Here is a 26,519-nt window from a genome sequence, read left to right on the forward strand (position 1 = left end):
AATACTGTACAGAGGCTTGAGGAAAATAGTGAAGGTTTGGAAGACAGCAAAGGAAACAAGAGCAGCTGAACAAAGTCTGTTTTAAGAATTAATGCCCTATATGAGGTTTGAAACCACATAATTTTAGTGATATCAGTGTAACCTGTTGTGTGATTTTTCCTTTGCAACCCTCAGCCATTCAACTATAGGAGTTAAGCAGACTGTAGTACCAACAAAAGGTTTCAGGTTTAAAATGATTTGAGTTAGATGATTTTAAAATCTACATATTTCCAAAATTCTACAGTTCTAAGAATCCTAGAGTTTTTATTGCTACCACACATTTTTTTTCTTATTGTTGTTAAATGTACAGATGTACATATTATAAAATTTACCATTTGAATCATTTCATCACACAATTTTTAAATCGAGCATCCTAATCAGGGGCCTCCAAGGGATTATAGGTGTGCTAGGACATTAAAATCCCAGCCCTCAAGGGAGCATCACTGGCCCTGGTGGCTGAAGTTCCAACTTCTGCTGCCTCTGGATGGAAGCAGCCTCATCTTTTTATCACAATATGTAATACAATTATTGCTTTTCTAAGCATTAAAAATGTTTGGGAACCACTGTTCAAAGCCATAAAGTTTTCCCACATATCTTTAGAACCTCATAATTTATTCCACCACGTGGGGTTTAAAGCTCCTATTGGGAGAGACTATGAGTATGCCCACTATTTCCACTGTTAAAGTGATCGCCATAAAATCTCACATGGATAATCTAAGAATTTTGAATGGATTCAAAGATTTTCTCTACTTACATAAAAAATAGTTAATCCCTTAAACTTTATTCGTTTATCCACACAGTACTGACTTTATGGCAGGCACTGGGTTAGTTTCTGGAGGTAACAAGGTGAACAAGACATGGTTTTGACCTCAAGAAACTTAGTCTAGTGGGAAAAGAAAATTATTCAAATATTTAAAACTGTAATAAGTGTAAGATGGGAACATACACAGTACTATAAGAGGATTTAATAGAAAAGACTATTAAAACAAGATAAAACGATTAGTAAATAGCTGGGCAAAGGGCAGGGGTAGGTTTGGTTGATAATTCCAGAGGCAACAGCACGCAAAGACCTAGGAGACACTAAAAGGTCAAGGCCAGATGGCAGAAAATGATTGGAAATGAACCTGCAGAGGTAGTAGAGGCAGTTCAAAGTGGCTTTCTTCGAGGAGTAACAGTAGGCCACTGAACGGTTTAAGCAGCCATTTTCAGATTTATTTTTCAGGAAGATCATAGTAGCTACAATGTAAAGAAGTAGTCTCAAAGTGGGTAAAATTTAAGGTGGGAGGAGGAAAACATAGATTTCTATTTTTTTCTCACCCTTTTAAAAAATGTCTTTAAAAATATGTTTGATAGTCATAAGATAACTCAGAAGTACCAATAAGGGCTAGCTTTTTCCCCAAGTACATACTGTGTCTATGAACACTGTACTAAGCAATTTACATGTACTAATTCATATACTCTTCATAATCCTATATGGTTGGTACTATTATTATCCTCGGTTTACAGGTAAGAAAAATGAGACAGAGGTTAAGAAATCCATCCAAGGTCACTTGGTAAGGAAGTATTAGAGCAGTATTCGAACCCAGAAGTCTGTCTCCAGAGCCTGTGACTTACCCATTAGACTATTACCATTTTTCAGCAATACATATATACAATTTATCTTTTTTTAAAAAAGTAAGCTCTACACCCAGCATGGGGCTTCAACTCACACCTTGAGATCAAGAGTTGCTTGCTCTACGACTGAGCTAGCCAGGTGCCCCTATTTTTTTGTTGTTGTTCTTTTACATGCATGCAATTTAAAATTTAAATATATACATGAATTGAGAACAGATACTCTTTTTTTTTTTTTTCTGAACACCAGTGAAGAGAAAGGTTTAGATGGGGTTGTTGGTTGGATGGATATGGAAAGCAGACTAGCAGACTAGGTTAAGACACAATGGTATTTTTGGAATATTGTGGAAGTGATGAAAAGAAGGGGATTGATTTGGGATATATTTGGTAAGTAAAACTGACAGAATTTGGTGGTAGTTTGGATAAGCGGGTTAAAGGGGGGAAAGGTGTCAAGGATGATTATTTGGATTCTGACTTATATAAATGCATTGGGTAGTGAAGCCATTGGCAGAGGCCAGAGGAACAAGTTACATCATTTTGTTCTGATGGTTTTTCTTCAGACCACAAGTACACTATTCTTTCAGTGTACGGTTAAATGACAAACTGACTACAGGTTCTTCCCATTTATAACAAAACTTTCCATTATAAACATTTATACAAACAACTATGCCTCCTGTGTTGTATTAGAAATGGCAGTCAATTTTTCACCCATTTTCTTTAAAAGTGTTATGAAGTCTTGTAAGCTTTGGAAGCAAATGATAGTTACTCTAACAGGGTAATGAAGATTTAGCAACCCTCTTCCCTAAAAACACCAACGTTCCTATAGCATTGCTCCAATGGTACAGAAACATCCTATTGGGTGAAATCCCAAGGAGTAAGCTCTGATATTCATCCCTTAACATGAGGAGTGAGTGGGAAAAATTAACTTTATAGCTTGTATTTATGATTTCCTAAACACTACTTAAGTTTTAAAGTTTATAATACTATACTTTATCTCCCTCCCAGGTCTCATAAGTATTAAAGAACAGTATTGGACTGGTTTAAAAGATACTGTGATTGTAGCCTATTGTTTATTTTCAACTTCATTTGTAGGACTGCTAATGCTAAAATGCTTCTTTTAGAAATCAAGTAGGAAAACAGACTAACAGGTTGACCATTACAAACACACAGCCACAGAAAGTGTTGATTAAAAAAAAAATTAAATTACCTAACAGCTTGTTGTCCCAACAAATAATGCTGGGCACTTCTCATTCCGTCTCATTTCAGGGTCCTCAGGAACTTTCCACTTACACATCGCTTTGCTACATGGCCTCACCACCCAGTCCTGTCAGGTCACATCACTAATCTGCAGGTAATAGATAGCTACAAGGCAGAACGCTACCTTAGACTGATCCGTGTCCATTCCTTTAGCAGTTAGTGTTAACTGTCCCTGTGGTAGTGGCCACTTACACAGGCTTTCCTGAAATATGCTAACGTCAGACACACTGGTAACACCACGGGCTTGAATTTCCCAGACGGAAATGCCTGAGTTTTCTCCTGCGCATCTCAAAAACGCTGTGGCGGCCGCCAGCTCCCGGAGCCGCCCCGTACACAGCAGGGGCTGGCGCTCGACTCTCCAGTCACCACGCTTAATTTTGGAACACACGGGCCACCCAGCTCTTCCGCCAGAGGCGAGCGATGCACCGCCTAGCTCGGCGGCCGGAGGAGGGGCGTGACGTGAAGGGAACTCCTCCGTGACGTCGAGCGGGCTCCGATGGGGGCGGGCCCGGGCGCCTACAAGCCCGGCCGGCGGCCCTCGGGCCCTTCCCCACCCCCGGAAAGCGCGGGCCGCCCTGAGGGGCCGGCTTTCCCAGAGGGGGGTTGGCGGATTAGTGAGGGAAAGAGAAGAAAAGCGAGTGGCCATTCCTTCACAGCCCCGGAGTCGTGTCTGCTTCCGTGCTGGGGCTTTCGAGAACCTTGAGGAAGACTTGTAAGCCGTGAATAAAAAGGTATCTCCTTCCCCAGACCCGGAGTGCTGGGTCTTAGCGGCTACTTCCGGTCAGGAGCTACCGGCCGAACGTAGGCGTTTGGCCCCTGGGGTGGGGGTGGCGGTACGGCTTCGGGGCTGCCTGAGGAAGGAGGCTGGAGCCCGGATAAACTCCGCTGGAGGTGGGCGGGAAAGGAGGACGAGCCCGCGCTCCCTGCGGTTCTTTGGTCTCCCGCGCTGGCTGAGGATTCGCTTACTCACTACGAGCCCGCCCCCGCGCATGCGCCGCCCGCGGGGGGGTGGGGTGGGGTGGGGTGGGGTGCGCGGTGCTCGCTTCCCGCGTCAGTCGCGCTGCGGGTTTTTGGAGCGTTTGGGTGGCCGCGGTGCGGGGGTAGAGGTTGGTGGCTACGGGTGCTGGGATGGGCATGGGAGCCTCTGGACCTCTGCTTTGCCCGTAAGAGGACCTGTCCAGTCCCTATGCGTTTGTCTCGGGCACCTGTGTGACTCCAGGCGCGGCTCTTGCCCTACCTGTGTGAGAATACGTGCGGTGGGTGCTACTGGAAAGAGTTTACTGAGCACCTTCACTGTGGTTGGTGGTTTACAGTGCTACAGGATGCATAGAAATGTATTCAATTATTACAGACTTTTGAGCCCGGAATGCACTTTGAGGCACAAGGTGCACATTTCTGCGAAATTAAGGCGCATCCTCGTGTAACCATAACGGTTCAAACCAAAAGAAATTCTGACAAACGTGCTGGCCGTGCAGGATAGGTTTGAGATCGTTTTTCGAGCCAGAATTTTTAAGTTCAGTGTGGGTAAACTTTTTATGTGGTGAAAAAACGCTTTTTTTTTTTTTTTTTTTTTTTTGCTACCTCTCAGGGTACGTTAAAGAATGCTTACTTTATTTACACTGTTTTAAGCAATTGAATACTATGCAATTTTAAAATATTCATTGAAGTCATTAAAATTTTGTTTTAAACTATTACTTAATAGAACTAATTACTGTTGGGGAGGGGCTCCTTTATTTTATAAAATATTTATTTATTTTTGGGAGAGCACAAGCGGGGATGGGGGCGGTCAGAGAGAGGGGGCAGAGGATGGGAAGCTGCTCTTGGCTGACAACAGTGAGCTCAGTGCTGTGCTTGAATTCGTAAACCATACATGTGATCATGACCTGAGCCGAAGTCTGACCCTCAGTTGACTGAGACACCCAGGTGCCCCATCTTAGGCTACTGGAAAGTATTTTGCAGTTGATTAACATCACTAGAGTATGAGGGCCACCCCCACCCCCATTTAGCTGTGTTGGACCTAACAGAATGACCTTGGGAAAGTCACTTTATTTCTTAAACCTGTTTTTCCAACTCTAAAGTGATAGTAGTAACAGTAGCTGTTTTATAGAGTTCTCAAGATTAAGTTTAAAAATGACTATAAAGCAGCACGGTATCTGGCATATAGTAAACAAATGGTGGCTTTTACTGACAGTAGTGTAAGCCTATTTATCTTTTAAGGTTAAGAAATAGAATTCAGGTCTCTTTGGAAATGAAGCTGTGTTAATTCACCCAATCCCTCTTTTAAAAACTCTGTTGTGGAAATAATATACACAAGAGAGAGAGACCCATCCATTACAGTTTCAATAACTGTGAAAGCAGGCCTACTGGTTTCATCTCCCTACCCGGCATTCATGTTTTGTTTTAGCTGGAGCATTTGAAAGCAAATCCAGAACAGGTGAGTGTTTACCTGTAAACGTATCAGTATATATCTCTTTAACAGCTAAGGACTTTTTTTTAAAATATGAGCGAATTATACCCAAGACAATTAAAAATAATGCGCTAATATTATCTAAAATCCAGTACATGTTCAGTTTTCACTGTCTCAACAAAGCCTAATCACAGTTGTTTTTTGTTTTTAAATTAAGTAGGCTTCATGCCAAACGTGGGTCTTGAACTCATGACCCTGAGATCAATAGCTCTACACAGTGAACCAGCTGGGTGCCCCCAATCACAACGTTTATAAAACTTAAGAGTGTATTTTTCCAGTCTTCTCCTTTAGAAGTGTCATTGCTTATTTTAGCTTCTTCATTAGAGACCTTGAGAAATGATTAGTAAGAAACACTTAAATCAGTTTGAGCATGGTAAGTCATTGGCTAAGGAGCCATATGTGAGGTTTAGTAAACTTACTAATCGTTTTATTTTTTTAGTGGTAGCTAGTTAATGGTTTCAACTTAAGGACACATTAAAATATTTATGAAGCCACTTGAACTTCTCAGTATCCTGTTGCTTCCTTCAGGGGCTACACAAGTAATTATCATTCACCTCTACCCTAAGAGGGACACAAAATAGCCTTACCCTTTTTGTCTTGTTACTAGACGTTTCTGTATTCATAGTTCTTTGCTGTGCCTGTATCTTGCTCACTGATTTCTCTTGTAATAAGAAAGGTATTCAGATGTTCGTGTGTATTAATCACAAACATCTTTCTTGCTCTTTTATAAGGCATGTGCTTCTATGTATATGTAGATGTATATATGTGAATACTGTTTAAGTCAAGGATATTCAGAATGTTTTCCAGTTATTGGTTCAGTATATTGTTGCACTTCATATCAACTGAAAAGTTTAACAAAAAATAAATTCTTTTTAGAACATTGAATTATTCAATGCTGATCATGAATGACTATAAACCTCTCAATATCAGAAACATCTCAATTTGAGTAATTATTCCTTTCTAGGAGGAATAAGAGAAAGTTTGCCTTAAAATTTAGCTTAACTAAAGACCAAATAACTGAAATCAGGGTTCTCAGCATAGTTGTCTTTACTTCCCATTCCCCAGATTCTCAAAATGATTGAGTGTAGGTAAATAAGGAAAACTTGAGAATAGCTGGCTAAGCTTGAAGATATTCTAACTTAAAATTACATACAGATAAATGTAAAATTCATTTGTGTTGCAATCTGTTGTTTCAGGTATTTCAACTGCCCAAGACAACTTCATACCTATATAATGTAACAGAAAAAGTCAGAAAACATTAGGCAAATAGAAGTGTGGAGCATATTAAGAAAGATGAACATCTCTGGAAGCAATTGTGGAAGCCCTAGTTCTATAGATATATCTAATGACTTCAAGGAACTTTGGACAAAACTAAAAGAGTATCATGATAAAGAAGTACAAGGTAAGAGTCTTTTTTTTTTTTTAATAGTACACCAGTATTCTATTGAGACTAAATAGTTATAACTTTGTGTGACAGTTCAGAGATCTCATTTTTAAGGGACCTAATAAAGGTAATTTTTTGTGAGTCATTTATGATTGAGTTGTTGCTCTATAACTATAGACACCTACTATGGGATGTAGTTTTTGCACATCTTATAGTTATTTACTATGGTAATATGTGTGGTGTGGTGGAAACGGCATAGAAATTGTTGATTGAAGACCTGGATGTGAATTCCGAATTCATTTATCTACTTGATCTGTGATCTCAGCCAAGATATATAATCTCTAAACTTACTTTTTTTTCCTATAAAATTATGTGCAGGATTCTTTACAGCCATTAAAATACTAAAGTTATTCTTCAAGCTTTTGGGAATCTATTTGCTACCAAGCACTGAGATATGAAAGTGAATGGCAGTTTGCTTTCAAAGAGCCTGGAGTCTAATAGAGATAGAGCCATGTAAACAGATAATTACAGTATAATGAAATAAATGCTAAAAGGTTTATGTGAAGTGCAATGAGTGTGAGGAGAATTGAGCAATTGTGGTTGAGATGAATATATAATTATTATTTGTGATTGTGTTAAAACGTACTCCAGATAAAAGAATTTTGTCTTAAAGGTAGACTCAATGTTTGGTATTAACATCTGTCTAATTCTGTTACTTTAACATAATACGTTTTTCCCATGGGCGGAAATTGCTTGGTATTATGTTTGTTTCTTGCTGCAACCATAGGTTTAATACTATAGTGCTTGACAGCCTTCACATTACACTGGAATGCCATTAAAATATCATCCACCTAATCTTACTTACATTTTCAGAGAAAAAAATATTTCATCTGAAAGAAAATATGAAGAATAAAAAAAAAAACCCCAAACCTCTAAATTAGACTATATTCTCTATCTTTTGAATGTCTAGATCAATCAAAAACTTTTCAGGTATTCTCTTTATATTTTAACCAAATCAGATTGGTTCAAAAGAATGCATCATTCATCAGAGATGAGCACTAATGGATCCTGGGGTCATGAGTGTTCCTAATGCTGAGAATGTTTTTTTTTTTGTCCATGTGTTGCTTTTTTGTACTTAGTTATAATTACCTTTGCCCCAGTTTTCTGGAATGGGCAGACAAAGACTGTATATGGTCAATTTGAGAAAATATATAAATGGCAGTCAAATTTGTTTCTTCCTGTTGGGTAAAACCAAAGCAATAAATGACAATTTTCTCATAAAAAAAAAAAAAAAAAAAAAAAAAAAAACAACCATGATCCACCTAGTATGTGGGTCTGTTAGAACTTTTCTGTGGTAAATGTAGTTCTTGGCAGAACCTCATGATAATGGACTCATCATGAATTAATGAAGCATGGACCCCAGAAGTATTCTTGCATACCCCAGTGTACTGGCAGACTCTTGTTCAAGAAAAGTTTTGGGGTACACTTACCATATGCCATACCTTATGAATAAGAATGAGTCATATATAGTTATCTGGGAACATAAAGGAAGAACTGGGTGTGTGTGTGCGCGTGCCCTTGAGAGAGATTGATTGATTGATTGATTGATTTACTGTCAAATCAGGCTTTACCATTGAAATGAGTCTAATTAGCCAGACGAAGATTGTAGGAGGGGAACGTTTTAAGAGAATAGCTTAAGCACAAGTTTGGCAGTAACAGCTTGATTTTAATCAAAGAACTGTACATAAGTTGGTATAGCTCACAGAGAAAATGAGGTAAGTGATGGGAATTTATTGGTCAGGTGGAAAGAGGATGATGCTAGAAAGGTAGATAGGTTCAAATTATGTAAAACATTATGTACTATGCTAAAGAGATTGTTACCATGCTTTATCTTTAGGATTAAGTCTAAAATTTTCATTTTCAGTGCTTACTTCTATTACTTGTATAGGTAGTGCTGTGTTGAGAAAGAGGCTATGTGATGTACTTGTTAGTTAAATCTGAGTTCTGGATCTAGGCTGCCAATATTTGAAAGCCATCTCACCCTTGAAGGTGGTGACCTTGTGCAAGCTATTTAACTTTATGGTGCACCAGATTCCTTATCTATAAAATAAAGATACTAATAATAGTTACTTCACATTATATTAAATATTTTAATATATGTAAAACATTTTGAAGAGTTTATGGCACATAGTAAGCAATATATGTACTAGCTATATGTGTTTAGATATTAGAATGCTGTCCTTTCTGAAGCAGCACCATTATAATTATCTGTGCCCGGTATGGACTATCCCAGCCAGATACAATGAGATACTATAAAAAAGTTATAACAGCGATTTCACATACTGATTACTTTTACATTCCTCTTTATGATTTTTGAAACTGCTAATTTCTAGAAAGAAACAGAAAAAGAATGGCCAAAAAAATAAACATGAGAAAATTTAAATGGTTAAGAAATCTTGGAAAATTCTTACTTTTATCTCTTCTTGGCGAGGGGGAGAAGTGGGGATACTTACTTTTTAAAAATTTCCATGAAATATACATAAAATTTTTCATCTTAACTGTTTTTAAGTGTACACTTCAGTGGCGTTAAATACATTCATGATGTTGTGCGACTATCACCACCATCCATCTCCAGAGCTCTTCATCTTGTAAAACTGAAATTTTATACCTATTAAACAATAACTCCCCATTTATCCCTGCCTCCAGCCCCTGGCAGCCACTATTCCACTTTCTATCTCTGTGATTGTGACCATTCTAAATATCTCATAACAGTCTTTTTGTGACTGGCTCATTTCACTTAGCATAAGGTCTTCAAGTTTCATCCATATTGTAGCATATTACAGAATTTTTTCTCTTTTAAGGCATATACAATATTCCATTGTATATACCACATTTTGCTTATCCATTCATTCATCCATTGTTGGACATTTGAGTTGCTTACATCTTTTGGCTGTTGAGAATAATGTTGCTCTGAACAGGAGTGTACAAGTAATCTTTAAGACCCTACTTTCAACTCCTTTGGAAGTGTATCTAGAAGTGGGATTGCTGAATTATATGATAATTATATTTTTAATTTTTTGAGGAATTACCATACTCTTTTCCATTTTTACATTCCCACCAGCAATGCACAAGTGTTAAGTTTCTCCACATTCTTACCAACACTTGGTATCTTCTGTTTTCTTTTTTTTTTCTTTTGATAGTCGTAGCCATCCTAGTGGATGTAAGGTGATACTGTGATTTTGATTTGCATTTACCTAAAGATTAGTGATGTTGAACATTTTTTCATGTACTGACTGGCCATTTGTGTATCATTGGAGAAATGTTTATTCAAGTCCTTTGTCTATTTTTTTTTTTAACGTTTATTATTGAGAGACACAGAGTGTGAGCAGGGGAGGGGCAGAAAGAGGAGGGGGAGACACAGAATCTGAAGCAGGCTCCAGGTTCTGAGCTGTCAGCACAGAGCCCGACGTGGGGCTTGAACTCACAAACCGCAAGATCATGACCTGAGCTGAAGTTGGATGCTTGACCACCTGAGCCACCCAGGCGCCCCTCCTTTGTCCAATTTTTAATCAGCTTTGGTTTTTTGTTGTTGAGTTGTAGAAGTTCTTTATATATTCTGGATATTACTCTTTTATCAGATACATAATTTGCAAATATTTTCTCCCATTCTCTGGGTTGCGTTTTCATTCTGTTCATTGACATACAGAAGTTTTAAATTTTGATATAATCCACTTTATATTTTTCTTTTGTTGCCTGTGCTTTTGGTGTCTTACCTGAGAAATCATTGCCAGATCTAATATTATTTAGCTTTTACCCTGTTTTATAGTTTTAGCTCTTATGTTTGGATCATTCATCCACTTTGAGTTACATTTTGTATATGATACAAGGGCCAAATTTCATTCTTTTGTGTGTGGATATCTAATATTCCCAGCACCATTTGTTGAAAAGACTGTTTCCCCATAGAGTTTCTGGGCACCATTGCCAAAAACCATTTGATTGTATATACAAATATGAGTATACTTCTGGACTTCCTCTTCTGTTGGTCTACACATCTGTCTGTCAGTACTATACTGTTTTGGTTATTGTAACTTTTAGTAAGTTTTGAAATCAGGAAGTGGGATCTCTAGTTTTGTTCTTCTTCAGGTTTGTTTTGTTTATGTGGAGTCCCATGAGATTCCATATGAATTTAGGACAGCTTTTTCTATTTCTGCAAAAATCATCATTGGACTTTTGATACAGATTGCCTTCAATCTGTAGATTTCTTTGAGTAGTATTGACATCTTAACCATGTTAAGCTTTCCAGTCCACGAATATGCCAAGTCTTTCTATTTATTTATGTAGTTTTTAATTTCTTTAAGGAATGAATACTTGGTAATTTTCAGTGTACAAATCCTTCATCTCTTTGGGTAAGCTTATTCCTAAGTATTCTTTTTCTTTTTTTTTTTAAACGTTTATTCATTTTTGAGAGACAGAGACAGAGTGCAAGCAGGGTTGGGGCAGAGAGAGAGGGAGACACAGAATTTGAAGCAGGCTCCAGGCTCTGAGCTGGCAGTACAGAGCCCTATGCGGGGCTCCAACCCACAAACCATGAGATCATGACCTGAGCCGAAGTCGAACGCTTAATCGACTGAGCCACCCAGGTGCCCCCTAAGTATTCTTTTTGATGCTATAAATAGAATTGTTTTCATTTCCTTTTTTTTTTTCTTGAGGTTTATTTTTTTTTTAGTAATCTATACACCCAGTGTCAGCTTGAACTCAAGACCCTGACATCAAGAGTTGCATGCTCTTCCAACTGAGCCAGCCAGGCATCCCTCATTTCCTTTTCTGATTATTTGTTGTTAGTGTGCAGAAACAAAATTGGTTTCTGTGTATTGATTTTGTATCCTGCAACTTTCCTAGAAGTCTTTACTTATTGTGGGTTTTTTTTTTTTTTTTAATTTTTGAGACAGAGAGAGACAGAGCATGAATGGGGGAGAGTCAGAGAGAGAGGGAGACACAGAATCAGAAGCACGTTCCAGGCTCTGAGCTGTCAGCACAGAGCCCGACGCGGGGCTCGAACTCACGGGCCGTGAGATCATGACCTGAGCCGAAGTCGGACGCTTAACCGACTGAGCCACCCAGGTGCCCCTAATTGTGGTTTTTTAAAATTCCTAGCTGAAGTAAACATTAAAAACTCTTTACTTTTTTTCATTATGAAAAGTTGGAGTTCAGCTACCTCTACTATACGTGCATCCTTTATGCTCTGTTGTGCTCATTCGTTGACCAATCATTCTGTTTCATGTTTTCATTAAAGCCCTCTTTCAGCGTATAGGATTGCTGATGTAATTGAGGTACAGTTGTGTTCATTTAGAAATCAAGGTATCTATTATTGTTTAATCTATTTTTTTAACTTAAGCTTTTTTCTAAATTGTCAAAACACAAAGTAAAAAAAAGTTTCCCACCCCCCCAACACAAACTGGTAACCACTTTTATAATCTTTTGTGTTTATATTCAGTGTTCATTTCTAATTTAAAGTTTAAGTGTTTTTTTCATTTTTTTTTTTTTTAGGAATTATTACATATATACAAAAGTAAAGAAAATCATAAAATGAACTCCTATATAGTCATCACTCAGCTTGAACTATCATCAATAAATGGCCAGTCTTATTTTACTTGTATTCCATGTACTTCTCTATCCCTCTTTCACTCAGTTATTTTGGAGTCTCTGACATAATTTATCTATAAATATTTAGTATGTGTTTGTAGTAGGCTTTTTAACTAGAAAGAACCATTATCACGCTAACAAAACAAATAATTAACATCTAGTACCTATTAGATGATAGTGTTCAATTTTCCGCAATTGTCAAAAATATCTTTATAGTTCAAATGTGTATCTAAAAGACATCTCTGTGATGTGTGATTACTATGTTAATTTTTTCAATGTAATTTTTGTATTTTTCTTATGAAATTAAGTATCTTTGCTAATGTTTAAGAGTGATTTATATTTTTTATGAACTGTTACATACTTTATTGCTTCCTTTTCTTTTCTTTTCTTTTCTTTTCTTTTCTTTTCTTTTCTTTTCTTTTCTTTTCTTTTTTAAGTTTATTTATTTTGAGAGAGAATGAGCAGGGAGGGACAGAAAGTGAGGGGAGAGAGAGAATCTCAAGCAGGCTCCACACTGTCAACGTGGAACCTGACACCGGGCTTGAACTCACAAACACTGAGTTCGTGACCAGAGCTGAAGTCAAGAGTCAGATGCTCAACTGATTGAAACACCCAGGTGCCCCATTGTTGCTTATTTTCTAGGATTGTTGGCCTTTCTCCTCTAAATTTCTAGGACCTGTTTAGTTCAAATATTTGAAAAATTGGGAATTCAAATTTGTTGTTAGTGATAAAGATCTTATTTTAAAGTAAACTATGCTCATGGTCATATGTCTAAGGATAAATATGAATATTTTACATTAATTCTGCTCATTGACTATACTGTTTTCCCCAGAAAATCTATCGTAAAACTTTGAGGAACAATTCTGAGTTTTAGTACTGACTTGCTATTCATTCAGTGAGGGTCATTAGATTATATGCTAAGAATGATAGCAGTTGCTGAGGATACAACAGTGAAGAAGACACAGTGAGTTTTGGGGGCTTTGAATTCATTTTTTTAGGAAAATATATAATATAATTGTACAGTGAAATGGTAGCAAAAATAAGCCACATACGAGAGAGTCTGCCTTGGTAACCCAATAACAACATTGTAATCAGCTACATGCACTACTTATAAAACTGGGAAGGAATAAACAGTCTGACAATTTATGTTGAAGAGCAGCAGCATCTTCTTTTTGGGTTCTCATGCTGTGACTGTATCACATAGGTTTACCAATAAGAACAGCTTCAAGTTTAAACTGTTATGGGAGTGTCACTGCTACATATTATAAAACTTATCCTAGGTGATCTGGAAGTGAAGCAAATATAATATCTTGAAATATTTTTAAATAGAACCAGACATACTTGAGTTGTTAATAAACATTTGATAGGAAACTAGTATTCTGCCATCTTCAAGCATAAGGTTAGGTTCTTCTTCAAATGATTATTTCTGTTGTTTTATAACTGGTTTTAAGAAGATCATTAAGTTTTTATTAGGCAGAGTCCCTATCTTACTCATCTTTACATCCCTGTAGGTAAAAGTACTTGGCACATACTAAAAAATTAATAAGTGCTATATGAATGAATTGCATAGTTTATAGCTTGGTCAATGTGATATTTTCTTGAACATCAGTATTTTAAATCCCATTATATATGAAAGTATCAACTTTAAAAATTTTTAACATTTATCTGTTGTTGAAAGACAGAAAGAGAGCACTAGTGGAGGAGGGGCAGAGTGACGGAGACACAGACTCTGAAGCAGGGTCCAGGTTCTGGGTTGCCTGCACAGAACCCAATGCGGGGCTTGAACCCACAAATTGTGAGATCATGATCCGAGCTGAAGTCGGACACTTAACAGACTGAGCCACCCAGGCGCCCTGAAAATATCAATATTTTGTATCTGTTTAAAATCTTGAAATATTTTACTACCCATTTACTTTAAAATTTCTGTTTTTAGAAAATACTATAGAAAGCTGGGAAAGGAAAAATAAGTCCCCATTCTACAAGAATGGCATCTGTGCTTTTTTGTTTATTCTTTCCTACTTTTAAAAGAAATGTGTGTAGCTTTATGCATTGTTGTGATCAATATTCATAGTGTTTTACACGTGGCTTTTTTTTTTTAATGTTTATTTTTGAGAGCGAGAGAGAGACAGCACAGGTTGAGGGAGCAACAGAGAGAGGGAGACACAGAATCTGAAGCAGGCTCCAGGCTCTGAGCTGTTAGCACAGAGTCCGACACGGGGCCGCAACTCGTGGACCGCGAGATCATGATCTCAGCCCAAGTCAGAAGCTCAACTGACTGAGCGCCCCATATATGGCTTATTTTTAAGTATTATTTCATTATTTAAATGGTGCTTGCTTTTCCATGTTGTACGTAATCATTTTAGAATTTTTATATATGCCCATTTAAAATTGGGTCAGGGGTGCCAGGGTGGCTCAGTTGGTTGAGCATTGGACTTCAACTGGGATCATGATCTCATGGTTTGTGGATTTGAGCCCTGTGTCAGGCTTACTGCTTGCTGTCCACGCAAAGCCTGCCTCAGATCCTCTGGTCCCCCTCTGTCTCTTCTCTTCCCCTGCTTGTGTGGTCTCTCACTCAAAGAAACATTTAAAAATAAATAAATAAATAAAATTGGGTCAGTTTTATTTTTAGGCTCTTAATTTAACAGGGATAAAATATTTGGCAGTTTTCTTCATGTTCCTTAGTGTTTCAGGGTCTTCAGGAAACCCCTACTTTATGATGAGGAAGAGTCAAGAAAATAATATACTTTTTTTTTAATGTTTATTTATTTTGAGAGAGAGAGAGAGTGTGAGCACATGTGTGCATGAGTGAAAGTAGGAGCAGAGAGAGAGGAGAGAATCCCAAGAAGGCTCCATGCTGCCAGTGCTAAGCCTGATGTGGGGCTTGACTCCCCCAAACCATGAGATCGTGACTTGACCCAGAATCAACAGTCGGATGCTTAACTAACCGAGCCACCCAGGTGCCCTAATACACACTTTTTAATAAGAAACAACATGCCAAATTCATCACATTATACAACATATCAAACTCACAAATATTACATGGTGGATAATTCTTCTAACTTGTGGACTCCTCATAGCTATTCTCTAGTACTCATCACACTCTCAGGAGAGTCAGTTTATATACACTGAAAATGTTAAAAGAGGAATACAGCAGGTTTCAGTATATTTAGCTAATACCCAAGTGCTTTATGAATGGTAGGTATTGGATATACGTGTGAACTGATGAGAGAAGATAATTTCTGGTTCATTATAATACGAGATTGACCAGAGTTCTTTTTCCAATTTCAAAATCCCTTGTGGATTCTTAAAGGTATTAAATGAGCACTATTGTTTTTAAAAAAATAATGTTATTTAAAAACATTTGGGTTCAGATGAGGCAAATTTGCTGAAAGCAGACTTTTTATGTATTCTACACAGTTCCATATAACATTAGATCTTCCAACTGTGTGATAACATCAAAGACATGCCTGAAGGGTACTTAATTTTTTTGAAAGTGGGGGATCCACTTGGAGAAACCCATATAAGAGGCTATTTGAAAGACATCAAACATGGACTTGTCTGGACTTTGCAGGTTTTGAAGTATATATAGAAATCAAAATTGACTCATTACTTTTAAACCTTTATGTCAGTTTAAAAAAGAAGAAATGTTTTGAATGGTAGTACTTGAAATATATAATTCTTACTTAGATGTCCAAGAAACTCTTCCCATATACATGGGAATTTATATACATCTGAATACACTCACTGTATCATGAGATTTTTTTTTTTGCTTCATTTGACCAAAACATAATAAAATGATAGATAAACATGTCATATGCAAGACAGTTTGTACACTGATCACAAGAATATATTAAGCTATATGCATTCTTTTAAAGCTGGGGGGGAAAGAATAGATAAAGTCTCCCAACTTCTATTGAACAGCAGTGTGCAAAGACCATTTTTGTTGGAAAAGTCTGGAGACATTTGTGACTGAGTTTTTATATTTTTTATCTTTAGTAAAATTGTATCCCTTCATGATTGTTCACTTTAGTGTCTTATGTTCCTTTTGTGACAAATGCTGCTAGTATCAGGGTCAAAAACAAATTGTTTTGATAAATGTTACTGATAACTTATTAGAGCATGTTTTATGTTTTAATAGAATTTAATAGAAATTTCAGAGTTCTTTAAATTTCAGATGTTTGAACAATTCAAAGTATTCATTGGGTACAATATTTTTTTGCCTTTTTAAATCTCTGTCAGTATCAGGTTTATTACTTAAAAGCACTAATAAATAGAATAATAAAATAGAATTTAGAATGTTTATTTTTCAAAACACCATTTTATTTTTTAAAGACTTTTATTTTTAAGTAATCTCTGTGCCCAATGTGAGGCTTGAACTCACAACCCCAAGATCAAGAGTCATACCCTGTACCAACTGAGCCAGCTAGGCTCCCCAGAATGCCACCATTTTAATAAATGGTCTCTTGTTCATGCTAGGTTCTATTATCAGCATCTCATCTAATAATGTTTTCTGTATCTGGTAAATACAGTAATCAGTTCTTTTAGAAAACTAGGCAGATTTTTCTAGGCAAAATTAGAACCCCTTTGAAGACACACAAAACTATAGAGGTTCTAATACAACAGGATAAATACTTCTTGATTTGGTTTAGGGTTGTTTCATTTATTTTCTCAAATGTTTCATCAAAATTCCTAAAAGATGACATTCATATTAAGGCTACATAAATTAACAGTGAAAGGAATTGCGTGTAATTTTGGTCCATAACATCAGTGTCATACTCATTGTTAATACTATAAGTAATTCTCCCATCTAATATTTTTCCATTTGTATTAACATCTATAAGTTCAATTGAGTCCATAAAAATTAATTTACCTATTTTGAGATAATTAAAATTTAAGACTTAAACTAAGCATCTTATAAAGACGAGTTTTCACTTTGGAATTAAAATAATTTATTAGGCCCTTGCAGAAAAACTAGTGGTAATATTTTGGTAGAGGTTAAATTACTTGAGTTGTTTACATAAAGCCACTATTTGTCAACAAAGTTATTAGGCTTATTCAAAACCATAGATAACTTGTTTTAAAGTGACAGTACATACACTGCCTATATGGTCTGTTCTGGGTAGAGAACTAAAGTAAAAGTTAACATAGTGATTTTTATTTTGCTTATAACAAATTCTTGTCTCATTTCTGAATTCTTATTTAAACTTGTTTCGTGTTGTGGCCCTTGGGTGGTTCAGTCAATCGAGCATCCGACTTATGGCTCAGGTCATGATCTTTGGTTCGTGAGTTCGAGCCCTGCGTCAGGCTCTGGGCTCTGTGCTGACAGCTCAGAGCCTGGAGCCTTCTTCAGATTCTGTGTCTCCCTCTCTCTCCCTTTTCTGCTAGTACTCTGTCTGTCTCTCGCAAAAATAAAAGACATTAAGAAATAAATTAATATTAAAAAAATAAAATAAACTTTTTTCCTGTGTTATAACTACACATATGGGCCCTTAATTTTTTCATTTCCTCCAATATCCATATGTTAGCCAGAGTAGGGTTAATTTGTAGTACAGCACTTGGTCTTGTGAATGCTGTTTCCTCAATAGGTATCTCAGGTTGCCAGTGTTACAATCCCAAATACTTTGTTGAACAGACTACCTGTTCATACAGGAGCTACATTGTATAGCCTCATTCCTTCCGATGGGTGTGGAACAGGATTAAAGCACACTTTATAGGGGTTCTAATTGTAGATGCCTAATTGACTTGATGAATAGCAAATGCTAAAATTTAAACACACACACATAGACACACACATAAACCTGTTTCAGGGCTGATCTGCATGACAGAACAAATGCCTCACAGGTGTTGAATGCTTACAAGATAAAAGAGTACTCTTTCCATATTTCCCAAGAATTTTCTTTTGATGTTTATATGGATTTTCTATCTCATTGTTTCTTTTCTTAAAATGGTCATGGCAATAATCCTTTTCATCTTTGGCTGCACTGAGTTTTAGAAGTTGGGTAAAATTAAAAATAAAATCTATCAATAAGTAAATTTTCGGGGCACCTAGGTGGCTCAGTCAGTTAAGCATCCGACTTCGGCTCAGGTCATGATCTCACGGTTCATGGCTTCAAGCCCCACATCGGGCTCTGTGCTGACAGCTCAGAGCCTGGATGGAGCCTGTTTCAGATTCTGTCTCTCCCTCTTTCTCTGCCCTTCCCTCATTTGCATTGTGTCTCAAAAATAAACATTAAAAAATTTTTTAAATAAAAAAAAAAGTAAATTTCATACACTTTGGAAAGAAGAGAGTGAAAAACTGCTGACTCTAGTCTTTGGCCTAGTCAGGTCATAAGTTTTTTTCTTAATTCTTTAAGAATGATTTGATGCTTTACTAAGTAAGTACTTTCAAGTTTTCATGAGTATGTCATTATCTGAAAAAGAAGGAAGCTTCTCAGCCTGGGAATTTGACAGATGGAAAAGATTTTTTTTAAACAGCATACCAGTTTTTATTCTTAATATTAAAAGAAATATTTTCCTTTATTATGTTTTATATTTTAACGATTTTTCAACTATTAGGGCAGATCTTTTTCCATAATTTTTTTTAAGTTTTTATTTTGAGCTTATTGTAAATTGACATGAAATTTTAAGAAATAATACAAAGAACTGTCCTATACTCTTCAGCCAATTTCCCACAATGGGAGCATCTTTTACAATTATAGTACAACAGCAGGACCAGGAAATTGGCATTGATACAATTTACCAACCTTATTCAGATACCCCCAATTTTATATGCACTCACTTCCACCGTGTTGATTTTAGATGCCTGTGACTACCACCAGAGATCCCTCATGCCACTTATTTAAGCCCTCAGCCCCCTTTTTCACATCCCAACCCCTCCAGTTTGTGGCTACCAATAATATGTTTTTTATAATTTTTTCCTTTCAAGAGTGTTAGTTATGTAAGTAGAATCACATCAGATGTACCCTTTGAGATTGGCTTTTTTTTCAGTCGTAATTTCCTTGGGAACCATCCAAGTTGTTACATGTATCAACATTTCATTCCTTTTTATTGCTGAAGAGTACATGTGGTACAAGTATGTACCAGTTTTTTTTGTTTGTTTTGTTTTTTAACAGTTCACTTGTTAAAGGACATTTGGGTTGTTTCTAGTTTGGGGCTGTTATGAATAAAGCTGCTGTGAATATTTGTTTATTCATAACTTTTTTCTCACAATTCATATTTGTTTATTCACATTTTAGGCTGTAGAAATAAGGGTAAAGTGTATCCTATCAGTTGGACATTTCCTAGAGGTGAAATTTGAGAAACAGGGCAAAAGTCTAACACAAAACAGTTGTCCAGGGCCTGCCTTTTTCTATATTCCTCGCAGCAAATCCTTACTACTTGGGATGATAAGAAGAGGTGGCTTTCCCGTCAGTATTTATACCATCCTATCAACTTTATCCCTAGTCAGCATCATGGAGGGGGATTGGTGGAGAAATGTATAATTTTTTTAAAACTCTTATTTGTCTAAATTCTGTTTTTGAATGCTTGTCCTAAATTATACCGATAGCGAAAAGTCCTGTTCTTAGAAATAACAAATTTATTAATGTTTCTATGTACAGTATATGGAAAGTTTTTCTAAATGTATAACTTATTAGAATCCATAGATAAACTATCAAAGGCAAATAGTAAATCTTTGATTTTTCAATAATTAGTCAACTAATACCTATTTATTGGGGACTAATCCTACCCCAAATGAAAGAAATTCTTGAGTGGATACAGAACTTCTAAATTTGCTAAGCATTATTTTTAAAAGTAAATAAAATATCCACAATTAGAAAAAGTGTAGAATAGTAAAAAGATTGATTTAAGACTCAGAAAAATCAAACAGAGAAACTTTTTCCTCCTTTTATGATAATCATACTGTAGAAAATAGAGGTCATAGAGAAAATAGAAAACCAAATAGTTTAGCGTTGCTAAATAGACAGTTTTTTTCACTTATTTTAATAACTATTATCCCATCAAGTGATTATGTCATATTTTACTTAAACATCCCTATTTTAAGCAGTTTATATTGCTATAAATTGTTCAGTGTCCTTTGTGACTATGAGTTTCTCTATAGTTTGGATTATATTCTTGGGTTAGAATGCAGGAAATGAGATACTGATGAAGGAGTCCTATTATGTATTGCTAAATTGCTTTCCAAAAGAATTCTATCCATTTATAATATCTCCAGCAAGTATGGGAGTATAGTTTTACAGCACTTTTATCAACATATTGGGTATTACAGTCTTTATAATTTTGCTAAGTAATTGTTTTGGTTTGAATTTATATTTAGTTGCTAGTAATGTTGGATAGATTTTTGTATTTGTTTAATGACCGTTTTTCTCCTTTTGTTAATTATCATTTACAAAAATTAGAAATGTCACTCTATTTTGTCCATATCCTTCCTTGCAGTTTCAGTGCCCTTCAGCCTGCTTTCTTCATGATAACTGCTTGAGTCCCGTAGGCAGGAGTCTTCTCTTACGTGTTGTGTCAGACTCAATTAAAATAAGAAATATATGTAACAGCTATCTTGAGTGTTCTTTGTTAAGTATTTTAGCGTAAGCAATTTTGCTCCTCATCCAGGACTTCCTGCAGTAATCTATTTTAATCCCAGAAGACCTGAGCCTACATAAGCATGGTTGCTGTTAGCAAATACATAGGCTATGTCAGAACATAGACCTTCATTTATAGTGAGCCTCTAATTATATGCTTGCCCCTGCTATTATGAAGGAAGTAACTCACTTTAGGTGGAGAAAATTTCACTCTACTTAGCTGTCATATAATAGACTAAAGGCAGTAATGTTGCAGATATACTTTTGTGACCTTGGGGTACAAATAAGGGAAATACACTCTCCAAGCTAATGGGACCTGGCTTATTATTCAGAGCCCAGAGTTGAGTAACTTAATAGTGTAGCATTAGACTCATAAAGAAACTCAGATCAACTGCTTTAGAAATGGTAAATGTATAAATAAAATACTGTGGGTTTTTTTTTTTTCTTTTTCAGGTTTACAAGTAAAAGTAACAAAACTGAAAAAGGAACGAATTTTGTAAGTACCAGTATATAATACTGATTTCTTATTTTTAAATTAATTGATACTGACGTCCTATTTGACCTCAATGGCTTATTTATGAGAAAGTTAGTTTACAGCATGGACCTTGGATAGTTGACCATGAGTTTTTCAAAATTCTAAGGTAAAAAGAATAACTTAATTTTGAGTATATTCTTAGTTAATATTTGCATATATTTATACATTAATGTAATTTTTATATATACATACATACATATGGGTATGTATACATATAATCTTTTTCCATAAAGTATTTATTAAGAAAATAACTGTTCTATAAATTCATTTTGATCTGTCAATGTTATTCTTTTCTCATCTGTGATTAACACCTGGAATTTAAGATACTGCAAGAAGGGAGCAAAATGGGATTTCTGAACTGATACAAGAAATGAGACAAGGGGCTCCTGGCAGGCTCATTCGGTGGACCTGTGACTCTTGATCTAGGGGTTGTAAGTTCAAGCCCCACATTGGGTGTAGAGATTACTTAAAAAAAAAAAATCCTTAAAAAAAAAAAGGAATAGGAGCAAATGAGACCCCTTTTAACTAGTTTGAAATTACCAAAGTTCCCCTGAATTGTTTTGGTTATTTTTTTTTAATATGAAATTTATTGTCAAATTGGTTTCCATGCAACACCCAGTGCTCATCCCAACAGGTGCCCTCCTCAATGCCCATCACCCACTTTCCCCTCCCTATTTTGGTTATTAAGCCTAGAATCAGATCCGATTTTCTAAGTCCGAAGCAAATTTTACTCATGGTTCTTTAGGGCTTCCACATTCAGGAATCTGAAAGAGATGCATCATAGAATATTATTGCTTATAACAAAAATTAATACCATTGTTTTTTTTAATATTTATTTATTTTGAAAGTGAGAGTGTGTGTAGTTATACAAATAGGGGCAGGGCAGAAAGAAAGGGAGGGAGAGAATCCTAAGCAAGCTCCATGCTCAGCTAGGAGCCTGACATGGGGCTCATTCCCACAACAGTGATCATGATCTGAGCCAAAATCAAGAGTCAGATGCTTAACTGACTGAGCCACTCAGGCCACCCCTATGTCATTGTGACTAATACTGCATTTACTTTATGATATATACCAATGGGCCTCAGTTACATCATATTCCTCAAGCTTCCAAGGCTCCACCCAAAAGCTGGAGTTAACAGTCACCCATCAAAACACACCCATTTGTTTTCTCCAATATGATATGAAAATAAAAATTGGAAAGTTCCTTTTACACCTAGAAAATCATGTTTGGGAGATGACTTTGATTCAGAAATATAAAACCATAAGTTTATAAACAGGTTTTTTTTTTTAAGAATGATTTTATGATCCTTTTTAATTAGTGATACACAATGCTTTGCATTATTGAGAATGTACATATTCCTGCCTTACAGATGTCATTTTAAGTATCTCAGGCGTAGAATAATTCATTTCTCTGTTTCTTATGATTAGTTCCCACGATTGCGAGATGTTCCTCTAGAGGAAATTAAATAAGCCTTTTCTGAGTAGTAAATTTAGGGTATATATCTTGTTAGTTAGGATTTTGCAAAGTACTCAAAGTATTTCCCCGCAAGATACTTATTAATTACATAGGGCAAAATTATAATATTATAGCGGAGAAACCGGACAGAATTCATCTCAAACTATCAAAGTTAATATCACTAGAAATCAGATATGTCAGCCCCATGTACCTCTTGATTTGATGCACTAAGAAGAGCACAATGTTATTCCTGTAGTATTCTTACCAAAAATGCATAGCCCAGATTTTATCATGGGGAAACATCAGAAAAACCCACATTGAAGAACCATCAAAATAACTGGCCAGTACTTTTCAAAGGTCAAGATTGTGAAAGACAAAAATGATGGAGAAACTGTTCCAGATTGAAGGAGACATGGCATTAAGTGCAGTGTAGGATCCAGGATTGGATCCTGGACCAGAAAAATAATGTTAGAGGAACAGTTGGGAAAATTTGCATAAGGTCTATAGATTAGTTAATAGTATTGTATCAATTTCTTGATGTTCATAAATGTATTCTGGTCACACAAGATGTTAATATTTTGAGAAGTTGAGTAACAGATACACAGGTACTCTGTTGTGTATTTATAATTTATTTATAATAGACCTGAAGTTATTTTAAGATGAAACCAAAAAATGAAAAAACGGGGCAGCTGGCTGGCTCAGTTGGTAGAGCATGTGACCTTTGATCTCAGGATCTTGAGCCCCACGTTGGGTATAGAGATTACCTAAAATATTTTTTTTTTTAATGAAAAAAATTAACGTTCATTCCTTGAATCTGAAGAGATCAACTTTTCTTCATCTGTTGGATATTGAAAAAATTCAGTATTCTTTTAGCAAGGAATAGGAAGGAAATGGCTGTTGGATAGGCAACCAAAAATGTCACTACAGTTAGACTAATCCTACTCCTGCGGTTCAGAGAGTAGCAGCCAGTGCAGCTCTTGGGGCATGATCTCCTTTCATGGCACAAATGACCTTTTTTGTTTTTTTCTTTTTAATTTTTTTTTTTAATGTTTGTTTATTTTTGAGAGAGAGACAGCATGAGCCGGGGGGGGGGGGGGGTGGCAGAGAGAGAGGGAGACACAGAATCTAAAGCAGGCTTCAGGCTCTGAGCTGTCAGCACAGAGCCTGAAGTAGGGCTCGAACTCATGAACCGTGAGATCATGACCTGAGCCAAAGTCGGGCGCTCAACTGACTGACCCACCCAGGTGCCCCACCTTTTATTTCTGTAGCCGGTAGGTATTTCACAAACTCTCTAGCCTTTTAATGCATTTTAAATAGTGTTGGTGGTATTACCTTATGTTTATGTATGTCCGAATTATCTGAATACTTGCCGAAGAACACTTTATATGTAAATTCTTCCCATAATGAGTTATTACAAAAATAAGTATATTGAAATTGTGTTAGTTGGATAAAACAGGATCATTTTCTTGGTTAATAAGTAAAATTTATCTTTTATCCACTTGAAATCAAAAGGGAAACATCTTTGTTTTACTTAGGAATAAATACTCTTTTCTTCAGTGGTGAAAATATTTTGAGTCCTTTGAGATTTCAAATTATGAAGTGTAGGGCGCCTGGGTGGCTCAGTCAGTTAAGCGTCTGACTTCAGCTCAGGTCATGATCTCACGGTTTGTGAGTTCAAGCCCCATGTTGGGCTCTGTGTTGACCACTCAGAGCCTAGAGCCTGCTTTGGATTTTGTGTCTCCCTCTCTCTCTGCTCCTCCCCCACTTGTGCTCCGTCTCTCTCTCTGTCTCTCAAAAATAAATAAATGTAAAAAAAAAAATAAAATAAAATCACGAAGTGTACTTATTCTGTTGTTTTCATCTTCATTTTTATATATAGCCCAGCTAGTGTTGGTTGCTACAGACATTGCCAATCAGAAGATAAGCTACATACCAAACTTCAATAGTTAATTACCAATCACTGAAGTTATTCTACAAGTGTCCTCTTCTTTTTTTTTTTTTTTTTTTTAAGTTTTCAAGAGAGAGAGAAAGTGCACGAGTCAGAGAGGGGTAGAGAGAGGGGGAGGGAGAGAGAGAGAATCCCACCCAGGCTCCTCACTGTTAGCACAGAGTCCGACACAGGGCTCAAACTCATGAACTGTGAGATCATAATGTGACCTGAAGTCAGACACTTAACCAACTGAGCCACCCAGGTGCCCCTACAAGTATCCTCTTTTATGTACAGTAACACTATATAGGAATTCTTGTTACCTCTGGCCTTTTCTAAACCAAAAATGCAATGTTTTAGTCGATTATTAGTTAGACAAGGAGCTTTTATATTGTACCTTGGTTTGGTGTTGGTTAATGGTCATGTTAATGCTGTATTAACAACCTTTGATTAGAATGACATCCTTTAATCAAAATGTTGATCACTTTTTTTTTTTTTTGAGAGAGCACAAGCAAGGGAGGGGCAGGGGGGTGGGGACAGAGGATCTGAAGAGGGCTCTGAGCTGTCAGCACAGAGCCCCATGTGGGTCTTGAACTCACCACCTATGATGAGATCATGACCTGAGCCGAAGTCAGATGCTCAACCAGCTGAGCCACCCACGTGCCCCAAAATGTTGGTCAGTTGCAGTATTGAAACTCAGAAAGTATTGTCTGGTATTTGATTATACATTTTAAGCTACATTCACTAAATGTTGTTAAAGGATTTTGTTTTATTTAAATGTATTCTTCATGTAGCCTTAGTAATTTTATTTTCTAAAATATTGCTATTTTAAATGAGTTACAGCTACAAAGCAGTATTTCCTCTTAGCTTGAATCAGCATCATCAAATGAATGATGACACATAATTAGAAGTGATCTAGATTTGCTTATGACCAATGCACTTTATTACTGACTTTCTACACAAAATGCATTTCTCCACACCTGTAACCAATCAGCCACATAAAAAACTTCTTAAATTTGTAAATGACTGCTGAATTTTACTTTCTCAAAAATCATCTATAACACTTTTGAATTTTAAAGAATGGAAAACATTTTAAAAGCAGCTGGTTTTTCAGTAGCTAGTAATAATGCCTTACTTCACCTGTAGTTAGAGTCATTTGATCCTCTTAGCAACCTTCTAATATATATTGTAACTACTTTGTACCTGTGTACCTCAGGTAGTTTGGGGTTGTACATTTTGGAAGCACAAGTAAGTAAATTCCGTGAGTAATCAGAGAATTAAAGGGATGCTTTATTTTATAGTAAGTTAGATATTTGCACTGTGGGACCAGGAACTTGGGCTTTCTTATATTAGCATAATCCCTATATCTCAGTATATTTTACAGTATACAGTTAGGATGCAGGAATAACCAGGATGTCTTAGCTCCATATTGTTAGGATAGCTATATTAATAAGGTAGAGAGCCCCAACCCTTAGGGATTCCCACCTGGAAGAAGAAGAAGAGAAATCAATAATTTTACCATATTTTGTCTATCACTTGATTGTTTGAGATCTGTGTTTTGATGATAGTTGTCTCTGCACATGGTTAATGCTTTTCTCTTACACAAATTCGTTTATCAAATTAAACA

The 26,519-nt window shown here is 36.3% G+C and overlaps 1 protein-coding gene across 4 annotated transcripts in view; it reads left to right on the top strand.

Moving 5' to 3' along the window:
• Positions 1-26,519, top strand: part of RBBP8 (RB binding protein 8, endonuclease) — a 109,817-nt gene that overhangs the window by 15,677 nt on the left and 67,621 nt on the right. Inside the window, exons 2-4 of one of the 4 annotated variants that reach the window (XM_019465560.2) lie at positions 2,917-3,001; positions 6,571-6,776; positions 21,428-21,470. In XM_019465560.2, coding sequence (XP_019321105.2) covers positions 6,668-6,776; positions 21,428-21,470 — 152 coding nt within the window. In that variant the 5' untranslated portion in view covers positions 2,917-3,001; positions 6,571-6,667. Of the gene's footprint in view, positions 1-2,916; positions 3,002-3,394; positions 3,639-4,921; positions 5,342-6,570; positions 6,777-21,427; positions 21,471-26,519 lie in introns of those variants that run through there. The other 3 variants (XM_019465559.2, XM_019465562.2, XM_019465561.2) reach the window with 3 other exon arrangements.

Source organism: Panthera pardus, unplaced genomic scaffold (genome assembly GCF_024362965.1).
Source record: "Panthera pardus isolate Hobbes unplaced genomic scaffold, ASM2436296v1 HiC_scaffold_15, whole genome shotgun sequence".
NCBI classification, from domain to species: Eukaryota; Metazoa; Chordata; class Mammalia; order Carnivora; family Felidae; genus Panthera; species Panthera pardus.